Source organism: Piliocolobus tephrosceles, chromosome 15, assembly GCF_002776525.5.
Source record: "Piliocolobus tephrosceles isolate RC106 chromosome 15, ASM277652v3, whole genome shotgun sequence".
NCBI lineage: Eukaryota > Metazoa > Chordata > Mammalia > Primates > Cercopithecidae > Piliocolobus > Piliocolobus tephrosceles.
The window spans coordinates 92,025,831-92,042,673 of record NC_045448.1 but is presented as its reverse complement, the minus strand read 5'-3'; the positions used below and the strand labels follow the sequence as shown (position 1 = coordinate 92,042,673).

The 16,843-nt window shown below is 40.8% G+C and overlaps 1 pseudogene and 2 gene segments (V, D, J or C); all 3 read right to left on the bottom strand.

Moving 5' to 3' along the window:
- Window positions 1–229: 229 nt before the first annotated feature.
- LOC111524977 lies at window positions 230–3,748 on the bottom strand. The segment is given in 2 exon segments: window positions 230–3,036; window positions 3,354–3,748. Coding segments are annotated over 2 exon segments (510 nt in total).
- Window positions 3,749–6,161: 2,413 nt separating this feature from the next.
- On the bottom strand, window positions 6,162–7,065 carry LOC111524955. The segment is given in 2 exon segments: window positions 6,162–6,574; window positions 6,950–7,065. Coding segments are annotated over 2 exon segments (462 nt in total).
- Window positions 7,066–15,882: 8,817 nt separating this feature from the next.
- On the bottom strand, window positions 15,883–16,843 carry LOC111524975 (annotated as a pseudogene).

Here is a 16,843-nt window from a genome sequence, read left to right as displayed (position 1 = left end):
GTCTTTTGTTTATTGTGGAGTGTGTTTGCCATCTTCAGGCAGGTCTTTGACATAGCAACTTACAGGACATTTGATTCTGTGATTGTGAAAAGTAATTGATTAATTAGACATAAATAAAAAAACAATACCTTGGATCAGAAAAAAGGAGGGCCCGATAAAGAGGTTAAAAGGAATCTGAGTATCTTAAAAAGACTATTTCTTTCAAAAAAGAACAGTTAGAGTCACAGAGTTTTTAACAAATAACTTTTTAGCAGCAATTATGAAATAGTAAATGACAACTTCAAATAGGCTACCACATATGTAAGTTTGTTGTCAAAAAAAATCTACAAGAATCATGTAAACACATTTTCAGATTAAAACAAACAAACAACGAATGTGGCTTTATCAGGAGATCCACTCAATGGAAAATTTCTCAAATCTGTGATTGAGTCAAAAGTACATTTGTCACTGATGGAAAGCTCAAGGTTTTATTTGTTTCTGTTTTTATTTTTGGTCCTTAGAAAAAACAACTTTCTCTCCACTCTGTCCCACCTCATGCTGCTGAGGATGGCCATGGGGACAGGGACTCTAAGGTAGGAGGAAGGCTGTGTCCTCAGGGTGTTCGTGCCTCCTGCCTACCTGACTGACCTCGTGGAGCAGAGCCACCTACATCACCAAGGCCACCTGCCTGCCTCTGCACTGCCATGGCACAGACACAGAAACCTTGTTCCATTTAGTCCACCATATTTTGAGGCTTTTTTGTAATAAATTTGATTATGCTCTGATTCTCCTTGTATCTCTCCCCTTTCAGATTTGGAATCATGCATTTTTCACCAATTTGACTTGAGAGTATAGACCTTTGGGATATCAGCATCATGTAGGTTGTACATTTGTTTGCTTTTCCTAAAAATATATCTAACCACCTTGAATGGGTTTTGATTTTATCTCCTGTCTCATAGAAAAGCAGAAACTCAAGGTGGCTAGGTGCTGTCAATCACAGGAGGGCTAAAAGTGACGATGGCATTGCTTAGCTCCTGCTCTTGCTATTTACATTTTATTTTCTTTTACTGCATTCTGTAATAACATTTAGGTTAAATGATGCATTAATTAGTATTTTTGAATAACATATTAAGTGTTTATGTTTCTTAATTTGAGGGCTACGATCTAATAAATATGTATGTACATTTTGCCATGCAACTTTTAAACCTAACAGAAATGACACATTGGAATTTTAATTGCACTTACTACAGAATCTGTTATCTTAATATAAATCATCTCAAGCATAATTTAAACCATTAGCCTGCATCGGGATCTTGTTCTATTGATTCAATCAGCCTTTTTCTCTCTCTACACCGTGTTGTCACATGTAAAAGGCATCACTCATTACTCGGATTCATATAAATTTATTTGGCAGGACAATCAGATCATGGATGCAGATTAGTGGTAACACAAGTGAAATACATGTTAGAAATGACTGGTTTGGGGATAGTTTTTTTATGTGGTAACACTTGGTCATATTGGGAAATTGCTCTCTTCCCACTTTCCAAACGTTCTCTCTCCTTTACCATTCACACGAAACTGCCCTCTCTAGCATTATGGTGGAGAAAGCACTACTGATTTTTTAACAGAAAGCATGTCTGTTAGGTTTAAAATTTGCATGGCAAAACGTATACAGATATGTATCAGACCGTAGCCCTCGTATTAAGAAAGCATATAAATTTAGAACATTATTGTCAATAGAATCTATTAAGAGCATAATTTTTCTATGCATTTACAACTAAAATAGAGGATTCAGATTTATTTTCAGGAAAAAATAGTGTCACATAAAAATAATGCATTTATTCATTCTTTGAATGATTTTCTTATGACAACATAGTACTAAATATTTCCTCTCTAAAGTACTATGTCAGTAAAATACTTTTAAAATTCTAAGAATTTGAGAATAAAAGCCTCATACAGTTCTGCATTGTTCTTATGGTACGTTATGTAAACTTTATGTTTTCCTTCTGAGTTATTTTGTTTATTTTCATATCCCACTTTTGGAATTATAAGAACCTCATTTTTTGTCAGCAAAAGGTAATTAAGGTAAATCAAACTATTTTGGTATTAGGATGTATATTTCCACTGGATTTTAAAAATCTATAAGTAGTAAAAAAAATCAAACATTATAACTGATTATTCTTAGCCATACTCCCGCGAAAATAGCTGGTGTAAAATGCTTTCTCCACCATACTACTAGGAAGGGTAGGTTCATGTGAGTGGTAAAGGAGAGAGAAAGCTTGGAAAGTGGGAAGACAGTAATTTCCAAACATGACCAAGTGTTACCATGTATAAAACTATCCCCAAACCAGTCATTTCCAACATGTATTTCACTTGAGTTAGCACTAACCTGCATCCATGATCTGATTGTTCTACAGATAAATGGACTCGACAAATGTGGGCCAGACAGGGAGGCTGAGGATGAGCTTTCATTCACTCTTCCTTCATCAGAGCTGGCTGTTCTCAGAGCACGTGGCCACATGTGACAGCTGATGGGGCCTTAACATGTGGGACTGAGGTGCAGCTGAGGCTCTCATGGGCCGGAGTCCTGAGCAACAAACTTTGCCCTGAATTCTCCAACAGCCTCTTCTTCTGCAGACTCAGAGACCCTGCTGACCTGCTCCCCAGACAAGCAGTGCATGTGAGCAGCTGGGACACCCCAGCAGGCAGGTTTCTCTATGGGGTTGTACCACTGTGGGAAGAAGCTGTAGAGCCTGCGTGCAGTAATAAACCCCAACATCCTCAGCCCCCACCCAGCTGATTTTCAGTGTGAAATCAGTGCCTGACCCACAGCCACTGAACCTGTCTGGGACTCCAGAGGCCCGGTTTGAAACAAAATAGATGAGGAGCTGTGGAGACTGGCCTGGCTTCTGCAGGTACCATTCCAAATAGGTGTATCCATCACTGGACAAGAGATTCTGACTAGACCTGCAGGACATGGAGGCTGGCTCTCCAGGGCTGACAGGCTGACAGGCCAGGAGAGTGGAGTCTGGGCCATCACAATATCTCCATTGGATCCTGAAATAATAACAGAGAAGTGCAAAGTTATATAGACACATTATGAGCAGGTTTCATGATTTCCCTGTTTTACAGTTACATATATTTTCAAGTTTTGATTTATATCATGAAAAGTAGACTTTCTAAAATGAGCTCATTATTTATCAGCCAGCAAGGAACTCTTTATTTTCAGGATCTTAATCAGAGGTCATTGTTCCTTGGAGGTGAATCCTGATTATTCGTAAGACAAAAATACGAATTCTCTTTCCTGGAGCATAGACCATGTGCCTCTAACACATGGTTGAAATATGGGAAGCTGTGGAGCACCCAGAACTCACCTTCTGACCCCATTTTCCCACATCGTATTTTTTCTGTCTTTACCAGGGACCCAGAGCATTAGCCGCCCCAGGAGCTGAGCAGAGAGCCTCATTGTGAGAAGGTGAACTGAGGAGTCCTGGTCTGTCAAGGCAAGGTTACAGCTGAGCTTTTACCTCCTCCCCTAGGGCACAATATGCAAATCACCCGGTGGGTACAGCAGTGTGGAAAGGGTCAATGGTGGAGGGGTATGTCTCTACTGTAAACATTGTGACATAAAATGTCCGTTGGAGTAAAACAAACATAGTTCAAGTCAAGTATGCCTGTAGCAGGTGAGGACAGGACACACTAGGATCTCCTCCCAGTGACGTGACTGAGCATCCCTGAAGCCATGAGGGCAGCAGGAAACTTTAGTGGCTGCTCCAGGGAGGATGTGGCAGCCAACACTGGAGGGTCTGTGGGGCTTGAGCGCCCCAAGGAGTTAGGAAGGAAGAGGCTCTGGAAGGTGCCCTGGAGAGACCTGGCCCCTGTTCACACAGAAGAAGAGCATGTACCCATGACTGAGGCCTCATGTCCTCTTCCTCAAAGACTCTCCAGGCAACTGCCTGAGCCCACCTGACTCTACCCTCTGTGGACACATCCCCTGGCACCACAACCTCTTTCTGCACTGAGAGGCTGAGCTTTCTTGAGAGCTTTGTGTTTGGGGCCATCACACTGTGCAGGGTCCCAATGAGTGTCCTGCTCACAGGAGGATGTGCAGCATCTCCAGGTTCCAAAGTAGTGTTTGTGATGGTGAAATCCCTTGAATTTTGGTTAGATGTGAGTCCCTGCTTGTGAATACCTTCTACAGACATGTCATTCTTTGTTTTGCAAAACATTTTCTATAAAGCATCCTTTCTTTGTTTTTGAACTTTTTTTTGGTTAGGAATATAATTTTAATTGCACTACCTTTAGTCTCCACACTGTGACTGTGGGAGTGAAATCAATAGATGTTGGGTTGGATGTGTGTTCTCACTCATGAATGGAAAAGTAAAGACTTGTCATTCTTTCATGGGTGACAAATTCCTTGCTGTATTCCATGATTTCCTTTTTTTTTGACATTTCTGCTTGGAAATACAATTTTAAATTCATTCACAGTGGGATCCATCATCTTAGAATAGACAATAATTTCTGATGTGATTCATTTCTTAACCAGAAAAAAAGATATTTTGTCCTTTTGATACAAACATTACTTTAATCATATCACCTCATGACAGGTAACTGACATGCTCATGTTAATTCATAAATATTTTTGGAGCATTATTTTAAGTGACTATATGCAAATCATACATTTTTCTATACCATTACTGTTAGAATATGGAAATCAGATTTATCTTTAGGTAATGACAGCATTGTGTAAAAATAATACATTTACTTATTTCAAAATCTTTTATTGATTTTTATGGTAACTTAATATAAAAATTGTCAGTTATCAAAACTTGCTGGATTACATCCTGCTGGGCCTTCTGCTCAGCATGTCAGTGCTTCTGACATCTCCCAGACCCAAACAGTGGTCTCTGCTAAACCTCCTCTAAGGATAGAATAAGTTTCAGAAGCTCTGCTTGGCTGCTGTGATTTGACTGGGACTGAGTGATATGACCTCAGGTCTCCTTGTACAAGGACTTCACTAAACCTTTGGTGATTATAGAAGTAAAGCCCTATCACTACATTACTTTCCTGTGAGACTCCCAGTGGCACAGGCTTCACCCAGGAAGCCAGGCAGCGGTGCCTTCAACTCTGTAGTTCTTCACAAGTAACATATTTGGCCTCTTTTTGGATCCACATCATCAACTACCATATCCACCACCATCCACATCCCATCCACCATAATCAAGGGCAGTTTAATTGAACAGTAGCTGAACTCTCCTGTGTTCTTTTGATGTTCCCATTCCTGCAGTCTGCCCAATCTCAATTTCTGAGATTTGGAAAATAAAACAGTTTACATAATCCTGTATTTTCTCAGTGATCCATGGAAAATACGACACCTTTAGTATACTGGATCTTCCAGTATAGGCATTTTATTTTTAAAACCAACTTTTGAAATGTTATTAACTCCCTTTTTCTATCAGCAAGAGGTAATTGTAATCAAAGAATTTTAGTATTGGGAACTTGTGTCTGCTATGAAATTACAAAATCTATTTAACGTTCACAACCATGATGTTACTGATTGTCCTCAGCCAATTCCCCCTGAGGAGAACTAGTGGAGAATCCTGTCTCTACTGTCTCATGGAGTGGAGAAGAATGGTAAATAGAAGAAGCAGGAATTAGAAAGTGGGAAATGCCAGTGTTACATATAACCAAATATTTTCTTTAAAATGTATCCAAAACTGTTAAACCCTAAGATGTATTCAACATGTTTTGCCAGAGACAATCAATTGTCTGGCTATTTTGCTCAATAAATTTAAACAAATGCAGGCAAGGAAGGAGGATTCAGATGAACTTCCATTCTCCTTGCCCATTCCTCCCAATTTTTTACTCACAGGGCCCTAGAATCTCCTCATTCTCCAGTCGCTTATGAGAGTCAAGGCTGTGGCAGGAGACAGGAACATAAACAGGCACTGACCTGGCACAATGGCTAACACTGGACTCCCAGCACGTGGGGAAGCCAAGCCAGGTGGGTGGCTTGAGCCCATGAGTCTGAGAACAGGCTGGGCAACATGGTGAAGCACCGACTCTACAAAAAAAAAAAAGAAAAATTAGCCATGCTTAGTGGCATGCACCTGTCGTCCCAGGCAGAGTCCTCAGCAGCAAACTCTGCCCTGAATTATCCAACAGCCTCTTCTTCTGCAGATTCAGAGACCCTGCTGAACTGCTCCCCAGACAAGCAGCACATGTGAGCAGCTGAGACACACCAGCAGGGAGGTTTCTGTTCCGGGCTGTACCACTGTGGGAGGAAGCTCTAGAGCTTGCATGCAGTAATACACCCCAACATCCTCAGCCTCCACCCTGCTGATTTTCAGTGTGAAATCAGTGTCTGACCCACTGCCACTGAACCTGTCTGGGACTCCAGAGGCCCGGTTGGAAACCTCATAGATCAAGAGCTGTGGAGACTGGCCCGGCTTCTGCAGGTACCAATCCAAATAGGTGTATCCATAATCACTATCAAAGAGGCTCTGACTAGACCTGCAGGAGATGGAGGCCGGCTCTCCAGGGGTGACGGGCAGGGAGAGTGGAGTCTGGGTCATCACAATGTCCCCACTGGATCCTGAAATAATAACAGAGAAGCACAAGAGTATATAGACACATTTTGACCAACGTTCATGATTTCCCTTAAGATATTGATTTACAGTTACATATATTTTCAAGTTTGGATTTATATCATAAAAAGTAAACTTTCTAAAATGAACCCATTGTTTACTAGCCAGCAGGGAACTCTTTATTTTCAAGATCTTAACCAGAGTACTGGTCATTGTTCCTGGGAGGTGATTCATGCTTATTCCTGACACAACATATGAATTCTCTTTCCCGGAGCATAGACCATGTGCCTCTAACACATTGTTGAAATAAATATATGAAGATGTGGAGCCCCAGAACTCATCTTCCCTCCCATTTTCCCACTTCATTTTAACGCTGTCCTTACCAGGAAGCCAGAGCATTAGCAGTCCCAGGAGCTGAGCAGGGAGCCTCATTGTGAGAAGGTGACCTGAGGAGTCCTGATCAGTCAAGGCAAGGTTAGTGCTGAGCTTTTAACTCAGACTCACAAGGAAAGGTCTTCCCTAGGGGACAACATGCAAATCACCTGGTGGGTGCAGCAATGTGAAAAGGGTCAGTGGTGTAGGGGGGATGTCTCTTCAGTGAACAATGTGACATAAAATGTTCGTTGGAGCAAAACAAACAGTTCAAGTCAAGTTTGCCTGTGGTCAAGGGAAGAAGGCTCTGACTGTGAAAGTTGGGGCTTTGGTCAGGGACACATTGTGCAGTACATGCCACGCTGAGAAAGCACAAGGACCCTGGCAATGTGGAAATGTGTTTCCAGGATGCATCTCTGGGAGGTGAATGCCATCCTGTATGGCTCCCTCCAGTCAATCTAGAGAAGAAAACAGCCCGGTTCCCTCAAGCACTGATGGGCAGAGGGCCTGCAAATGAAAAGTGTTCCTGAGTCAGTTCAAGTGTTGCCTGGTATCCACTGTTTCCAGGGTAACTGGTGAAAATGATTCAATGAAAGTGTTAGAATCTCCTCTTCCCTGACACCTGGTAAGTAGGCCCCAAAAAAGTGCTATGGCCAAGGGCCTTACAGGGAGAATGATGTGCATCTCTACATTTAGAGACAAGAGCCCAGTGTAAGCAAGATGAAATGGGGCAAGAATTTAATGCCTCAGGCAGTGAATATAAAATTCCTGGTGACCAACTGTTCAATCTGGGATATATCCCATCATAATCATCTCACATGTACAAGATTAACCAGCAGGATCTCATAGGGAAGAATTTCCTCAGTTAATGATACAGAACAAATAAGAAATGACACTGCATGATGTTTTTCTGAGTGGTGTTTAGGAAAACTCTTCTCACACAGTCTCCCTGGTCATGTGGGATCAGGTCCTATCAGGGCTTCCAGGTTCTTCTCAACTCTGAGTGAGATCTGAGTCTCCCCCAGCCTGGATGTGGTGCAGTCACAGCCGTGAGTCTGCAGTTGAGAAGGAAATTGTCTATGCGAGAAGAGCAAGGACCTACATCTACAGTTTTATGTCTCAGGGTAACCTGTACCTGTAACTGACATTTTCATGGTTTCATGTAAAGATGCGCACAGCTCAGGGATGTGAGTCTGCCCCACAGCTGATCATTACAACGGGAAAGAATCTCATGTTTCTTCATTTGTTAGTGATGTGCTTGTTATTTAATTGAACAGCTCCTGAATAATGGTGCTGATACCAAACACCATCACAAGGACAGTCACATTTCTGGGAAAAAAATCCAGAACAACTGAAAGATTAGCTTGTAGTGCTATGTAATCTTGGGTAGTTTAACTGAAATTCATATTTGATTGTCCAAGAACACATGAAATTCTAGGCAAGATTCCAGAGGAAAGCTTGGTTTCAATATCTACTGGCAAATCTACCAAAATAATCTTTTTTCCAAGATTGGAAAAGTTAATTGAATAAAAATAAAATTGACCTTTAAATATTTAACTCCATTGCAATAATGTGGGTTAAGGAGATCAAATTGTACTTAGGAAATTCAATTAGAATAAAGGCTCACAATAAGCTGTAGTTAAACTATTTCAATTTTATTTACTCTTTTCTCATTAAATTTACTAAGTTTTGCATACCTGACTTTTTCTTTTCTTATGTTATTAACCAATTTGAATCTCCTTAGTCTTCAAAAGTCAGACTCCTAGTTAATCATAATATTGAAAAAAGAAACATCAGAGGCTGAAGGAAAAGAAAAAGGAAACACAAAACACAATCAGCCTAACTAAAATAGAACAAGATGGTGCATTGTATTCCAAGCTTTAAATAATTATCCAGAAAGGGTGTTAAATAAAGAATCAGTTCTATCCATTATGTAATATAAAAACTTGAATGGCAGGAAAATGACTAACAGTAAAAAAAATTTGTCATGGTTTCTTTTACTAAAAGTCAATTCTTGAAAATGTTGTTTTGCAAAGTATTCTTTCAGATGCTTGAATTTAAGATATCCTTCCTATTTCCTATGAAACTTAATAATAAATTGTTAAGAAGTCTACAAGTGTGATTTTAAAAAATCTCATAATCTGTTGCCTTACATCGTTATAAATTCTGAAATCTTGTAAAAATATTTTCAATCAGAAAAGGACTTTGAAATTACTCTATATTACCTCTAGACTTAAAGAATAATATTTCTAATTCTGATTAGAAACCTCCCTCTCTTATCTGCTGACACATTATGCCCAGGCTTTGACAACAGCAGTCAAAGATGGTCTCTCCACAGTGGACGCAGATCAGAAGGTGTCACAGCTACCTCCATTCAGATCTAGGTGTGCAGCAGGCCTCTGCCTGTGTGTGTCTCTAACATGAACCATGGTCACCTGAATGAGGGAGGACTTAAGCAGCTGGGGTTTATTATGGTTGTGTCTCCTGTTTCTGAGGCAGTTAGTTTGGGGTCCACAGAATTGGGAGCAACTGTATTATTCATAAGGCTTGGGAAGAGAGACTTAGAAGTGAAATTGTTTGTGTTTATGATCCTGGAGTCAGTGTTTGGGGTGTACAGTGTGATCTGATTTGTAGGGGATTGGAAAGACTTGTGGGCTGAGCAAGGAAAAGAGATGGCCACGGGGCGGGGAGGGGAGGCAGTCGCACACATGATTTTATTGGGTGAGACTTTCACAGGTTTGCAGAGACAAGTCCCTCCCAGCAGGAATCTGTGCAGAGAATAAGGTTCCAGGGTTGCTTCTCAAAACGATGGGACACTGGACAAGGGGTTGTGTGTCTAGGGGATGCCACACAGCAGCACTGAGAGGAGTTTCTGGTTTAAACTTTTCATAACTGGGGTTTATCTTATTGCTAGCAGATGTGGTTGAAATTTTTTGGACATGAAAAGTAAGTATTTTCTGAAAACGCTAAAAATATTCATCTTTGGGCTGTTTTTAAAACAATTGCATCATAAAATTTGAGCTTGAAAGAGGCCATTAAGAAGTAAACACAGTTTTGAAATAAACAACATAGGGGGCAGGATGGACACGCAGATTGTCTTTAGCTCATTTATATAGCACTGTTTCCAGTTCTGTAGACTTTGTTCTACAGATTGTATTAGTCCAAATTGTCCAAACCGACACTACCATGGATGAAGCTGAGAAACACAGAAACCTGTTCCCCACCTGGGGTGCCGTGAAAGTTCTTTTTGATTGAAGGGGTGAGTTTCTTTTTGGTTGAGAATTAAGACCAAGCCACTCACTGAGCATCCCTTGGTGAAGTTGCAGGTCCTGTGGCTGGATTCCTGGCTGCAAGGCACCTGTGGTTGAAGTTGTCTGTATGATCTCACCACCTGTAAATTGTCACTCAGTGGAGCATAGATTCACAGATAAATACTCTGGAACACAGCACAGGGAAAGAAGGCTTCGTGAATGCGTATCTTCTGCTTCTGAGAATCCATCTCTCCAGCACTGGAAGAAACAGGGTTGTTTGTATGTTGCGCCTTCAGGCCCTGTTCTAGACCTCTCTAAGCTGAACCTCTAATGTTTGAGTTATTGTTCTTTACTTTTTCTTGGAAAAAATGTTTGGAAATCCTATAAAACTATACACACAGCTGTGGGATTAAGTGGTGAGCCTTGCCTCTGTTCTTGTTAGTGTTTTTGCAGAGCCCACCTCACCTACCAACAAACTGCACAAATCCAACCAACTGATTCTGTTTCCTTCCTGAGCATTCTGTGTCATCACTTCAATCTCTGTCTCTGCCTTCAATTCGACTTCTCTTCTGTAGGCTTTGTTAAAATGTCTGCCTATCTCTATCTTATAAGGACAATCGTGATATCCTTATAAGATAGAGATAGGCAGACATTTAACAAAGACTTTTTATTGACTCACCTGGGCCAGGACCCACTTGGTCAATACAGGATAATCTGCCAATTTCATTAATGCCCTTAATTTACATGTTCAATTACATTCCGATGAGAAAGCAAAATGGGCTAAAAATGTCATCTTCAAGGAAACATTCATGTTTAATGCACAGAAAATGAAGATGAAGCCTGAGTTCTCCTTCCTCATGAGAGAGTTGGAAAAGCAGGAGGAAGAGGAGCAAAGCTGGGTCCCCACATCCACAAGGGTCTCCTGAGGCTGCTCCTGCTCAGAGATTGGGGAAGGTAGATGAGTCAGCATGCGCTGCCACACCACAAACACTGGACTGGATGGCGTAAACCACAGCATTTAATTTCCACATTTCTGGTGCCTGGAATATCACAGATCGATGTCCAGCAGGGTTTGTTTTCTGGTAAAGACGTTATTCCTCGTTTGCAGATGCCACTTTCTCACCATGTCTTCACACAGCCTTTCCATAGAACATAAGGCTGTTAGAGAGAGAGAGAGGAAAATGGAGAGCTCTACGGATCTTATAAAAACATGAATCCTGCTGAATCAGAGACTCCCCATTATGACTTCAATTACATCTTTAGAGGTCCTAATTTCTACAGTCTCATTGAAATTAGGGTTTCAACGTGAATCTGAGGACACAATTCAGTCCATAGCAGGTGGGACACAGCCAAGGCTGTGCTTCTGGTCTCAGAGCACGGGGCAGGTTCCCACAACTCAGCACACGGGTGGTTCCTCCCAGGTGCTGTGGTCACGGGGAAGATTTGACTGTAACTCTAGGGCTCCCTGTTGATAATGGGATCCCAGCACTCCTACTTTCCCAGTGTTCCTGAGACCATGGTGTTGTCTTTTGTTTATTGTGGAGTGTGTTTGCCATCTTCAGACAGGTCTTTGACATAGCAACTTACAGGACATCTGATTCTGTGATTATGAAAATTAATTATTGATTAATTAATCATAAATAAAAAATTAAGCAATACATTTTTTCAGAAAAGAGGAGGGACAAATGATGAGCTTCAAAGAAAACAGAGTGTCTTAAGAAGACATACTCCTTCAAACAAGAACAGTTAGAGTCACAGATTTTTAAACAAATGACTTTTTAGCAGCAATTACGAAATAGTAAACGACAACTTCAAATAGGCTACCACATATATAAGTTTATAGTCAAAATTATTTTCAAGAATCATGTAAACACATTTTCAGATTAAAACAAACAACAAAGGTGGGTTTATCAGCAGATCCACTCACTGGGAAATTTCTCAAATCTGTGATTGAGTCAAAAATACATTTGTCCCTGATGGAAAGTTTCATGTTTTATTCTTTTTTGTTTGTTTCTGTTTTCTTTTTTTTTTTTTTTTTTTTTTTTTTTCTTTTCTTTAGAAGAAAACGGCTTTCTCTCCACTGTGTTCTACCTCATGCTGCTGAGGTTGGCTGGGCAGGCAGTGACTGTGAGGAAGGAGGAAGGGGCTGTGTTCTGAGGGTGGTCGTGCCTCCTGCCCACCTGGGTGACCCCATGGAGCAGAGCCACCGACACCACCAAGGGCACCTGCCTGCCTCTGCACTGCTATGGCACAGAAACAGAAACCTTGTCACATTTAGTCCACCATATTATGAAGCTTCTTTGTAATAAATTTGATTATGCTCTCATTCTCCTTGTATCTCTCCCCTTTCAGTTTTTGGAATCATGTATTTTTCACAATTTTGACTTGAGAGTATAGGCCTTTGGGATATCAGCATCTTGTAGGTTGCATATTTGTTTGCTTTTCCTAAAAATATATCTAACCACCTTGAATGGGGTTTGATTTTATCTTCTGTCTTATGGAAAAGCAGAAACTCAAGGTGACTAGGTGCTGTCAATCACAGGAGGGGTAAAGGTGACGATGGCATTGCTTAGCTCCTGTTCTTGTTATCTACATTTTATTTTCTTTTACTGCATTCTGTTATAACATTTAGGCTCAATGATGAATTAGAATTAATTAGAATTTAATTAATTAGAAATTTTGAATAACATATTAAGTGTCTTATGTTTCTTAATTTGAGGGCTACGATCTAATAAATATCTATATACATTTTGCCATGCAACTTTTAAACCTAACGGAAATAACACATTGGAATTTTAATTGCACTTACTACAGAATCTGTTATCTTGACATAAATGATGTTAAGTATAATTTAAGCCCTTAGCCTGCATCAGGATCTTGTTCTATTGATTCGATCAGTCTTTTGTGTCTCTACACCGTGTTACCACATGTGACAGACGTCACTTATTACTCGGATTCATATAAATTTATTTGGCAGAAAAATCAGATTATGGATGCAGATTAGTGGTAACACAAGTGAAATTCATGTTAGAAGCGACCGGTTTGGGGATAGTTTTCTACATGATAACACTTGGTCATATTGGGAAATTGCTATCTTCCCACTTTCCAAACTTTCTCATTTACCACTCACATGAAACTGCCCTCTCTAGCATTATGGTGGAGAAAGCACTATTGCATTCTTAACAGAAAGCATTTCTGTTAGGTTTAAAAGTTGCATGGCAAAATATATAGAGATATTTATCCGACCTTAGCTCTCAAATTAAAAAAGCATATAAATTTAGTGTACTGTTGTCAATGCAATCTATTAGGAGCATATTTTTTCTATGCATTTACAACTAAAAGAGAGGATTCAGATTTATTTTCAGGAAAAAAATAGTGTCATGTAAAAATGCATTTTTTTATTTTTTAAATCATTTTCTTATGACAACATAGTACTAAATATTTCTTCTCTAAAATACTATGTCAGCAAAATACTTTTAAAATTCTAAGAATTTGAGAAGAGAATAAAAATCTCATATAATTCTACGTTTTTCCTGTAGTACATTATGTAAACTTTATGTTTTCCATCTGAATTATTTTGTTTATTTTCAAAGTCCACTATTGGAATTGCAAGAACTCCATTTTCAGTCAGCAAAAGGTAATTGAGGTATGTCAAGCTATTTTGGTATTAGGATCTTATATTTGACATGATTTTTAAAAATCTATAAGTAGAAAAAAGTAAAATATTTTATCTAATTTTTCTTAGCCACACTCCCCTGAGGACAACTGGTGTACAATGCTTTCTCCACCATAATATTAGAGAGGGCAGTTTCATGTGAGTCGTAAAGGAGAGAGAAAGTTTGGAAAGTGGGAAGATAGCAATTTCCCAACATGAACAAGTGTTACCATGTATAAAACTATCCCCAAACCAGTCACTTCTAACATGTATTTCACTTGTGTTACCACTAACCTGCATCCATGATCTGACTGTTCTGCCAAATAAATGGACTCAACTAACGTGGGCCAGACAGGGAGGGTGAGGATGGGCTTTCATTCACTCTCCTTTCATCAGAGCTGGTTGCTCCCAGAGCACATGGCCACCTATGACAGCTGATGGGTCCTTAGCATGTGGGACTGAGGAGCAGCTGAGCCTCTGGGCCAGAGTCCTCAGCAGCAAACTCTGCCCTGAATTCTCCAAGAACCACCTCTTCTGCAGACCCAGAGACCCTACTGACCTGTTCCCCAGACAAGCAGTGCACGTGAGCAACTGGGACACCCCAGAAGGCAGGTTTCTCTATGGGACTGTGCCATTGTGGGAGGAAGCTCTATATTTTGCATGCGGTAATGAATCCTAACATCCTCAGTCTCCACCCGGCTGATTTTCAGTGTGAAATCAGTGTCTGACCCACTGCCACGGAACCTGTCTGGGACTCGAGAGGCCCGGTTTGAAACAAAATAGATCAGGAGCTGTGGAGACTGGCCTGGCTTCTGCAGGTACCAATACAAGTAGGTTTTTTCACCCCTCTATGGAAGGCTCTGACTACACCTGCAGGAGGAGACAGAGGCTGGCTCTCCAGGGGTGACGAGCAGGGAGAGTGGAGTTTGTGTCATCACAATATCCCCAGTGGACCCTGAAATAATATGAAAGAAGTGTAAGGTTGTGTAGACACACCATGAGCAACTTTCATGATTTCCCTTATGATATTGATTTACAGTTACATATTTTTTTCAAGTTTTGATTTATATCGTGAAAAGTAGACTTTCTAAAATGAACCCATTATTTACCAGCCAGTAGGAAACGCTTTATTTTCAAGATCTTAACCAGAGCACTGGTCATTGCTCCTGGGAGGTGAATCCTCATTATTCATAAGGCAAAAATATGAATTTTCAAGAATTGCAAAAATATGAATTGCAAGAATTTTCTTTCACTGGAAAGAAGGGAATTGAGAAAACTTAAGGTATTTCGGCATTAGGATCATATATCTGCCGTGAATTTACAAAGTCGATTAATAGTCAAAAATCACACATTTTTACTAATTATTCTTAGCTATACTCCCTGAGGACAGTTTGTGTAGAGTGCTTTTTCCAGCATGACACTGGCGATGGCAGTTTAGTGTATCATTGGTAAAGGAGATACAAAGTTGGGAAAGTAGGACAGAAACAGTATCTCAATATGACCAAGTATTATCTTGTATAAAATACACCCTAAACTCATAATTTCCAACATGTGTTCCCCTCATGTTGGCACTAATCTGCATCCATGGACTGGTTGCTCTGTCAACCAAATTTGTTGTTGTTGATGTTGTTTTAGAGACAATCTTGCTCTGTCAACCAGGCTGGTGAGCAGTGGTGCAATCTTGACTTACTGCAACCTGCGCCTCCTGGATTCAAGCGATTGTCCTGCCTCAGCCACCCGAGTAGCTAGGATTACAGGCACACACCACCATACCTGGCTAATTTTTGTATTTTTAGTAGAGAAAGGGTTTCACCGTGTTGGCCAGGCTGGTCTCGGACTCCACCCACCTCGGCCTCCCAAAGTGCTGGGATTATAGGCATGAGTCACCGCGCCTGGCCCAACCTAATGTATTTTTCAAATGTGGACAAGACAGGGAGAGTGAGAATAAGATTTTATTCACTCTTTCTTCATCATAGCTGCTTGCTTACAAGGCTTGTGGCCACCCGAATTCTCCTACTGCTGATGCCATTCCCAGATTGTGGCAACCGATGGGGCCTTAACATGTGAGACTGCAGCCCAACTGAGAATTCATGGACTGGGGTCCTCAGCAGCAAACCCTGCTCCTGAACTCTCCAACAGCCTCTTCTTCTGCAGAGTGAGAGACCAAACTGAGCTGTTCCCCAGAGAAGCAGTGCATATGCGCAGCTAGGCAACCCCAGCAGGGAGGTTTCTGTTTGAGGATGTAGCACTGTGGAAGGAATTTGTAGATGTTGCATGCAGTAATAAAAGTCAATATCCTCAGGCTCCACCCTGAGTGATTTTCAGTGTGAAATCAGTGCCAGACCCACTGCCACTGAACCTGTCGTGTACCCCGGAAGCTCAATTGGAACCCAAATAGATCAGGAGCTGTGGAGACTGGCCTGGCTTCTGCAGGTACCAATGCAAATAGGTGTATCCATTACTATGCAGGAGGCTCTGACTAGACCTGCAGGAGATGGAGGCCGGCTCTCCAGGGGTGACGGGCAGGGACAGTGGAGTCTGGGTCATCACAATGTCCCCATTGGATCCTGAATCAATGAGAGAAAAGTACAAAGTTGTGTCCAAACATTATGAGCAACTTTTGTAATTGTTCCTATAATATTGATTTATTTTTTAAAAATAATTTTGATTTACATCATAAAAAATAAACTTTTAACAATGAGCCCATTATTTAATAGGTACAAGAGACTCCTTTATTTTTCAAAATGTTATTCAGAGTACTGGTCATTGTTCCTTCCAGATGGTTTCTAATTATTCACAGGTTTCTAATTATTCACGAATTGTAAATTCCCTTCCCTGAAACATAAGCCATACACCTCTAACACTTGGTTAGAATAAACATGGGACACGGTGGAGTCCCAGAGCTCATCCTTCCACCCCATGCTCCACACTCATCTCCTTTTGTTCTTACCAGGCACCCAGAGCATCCGTAGTCCCGGGAGCTGAGCAGAGAGCCTCAT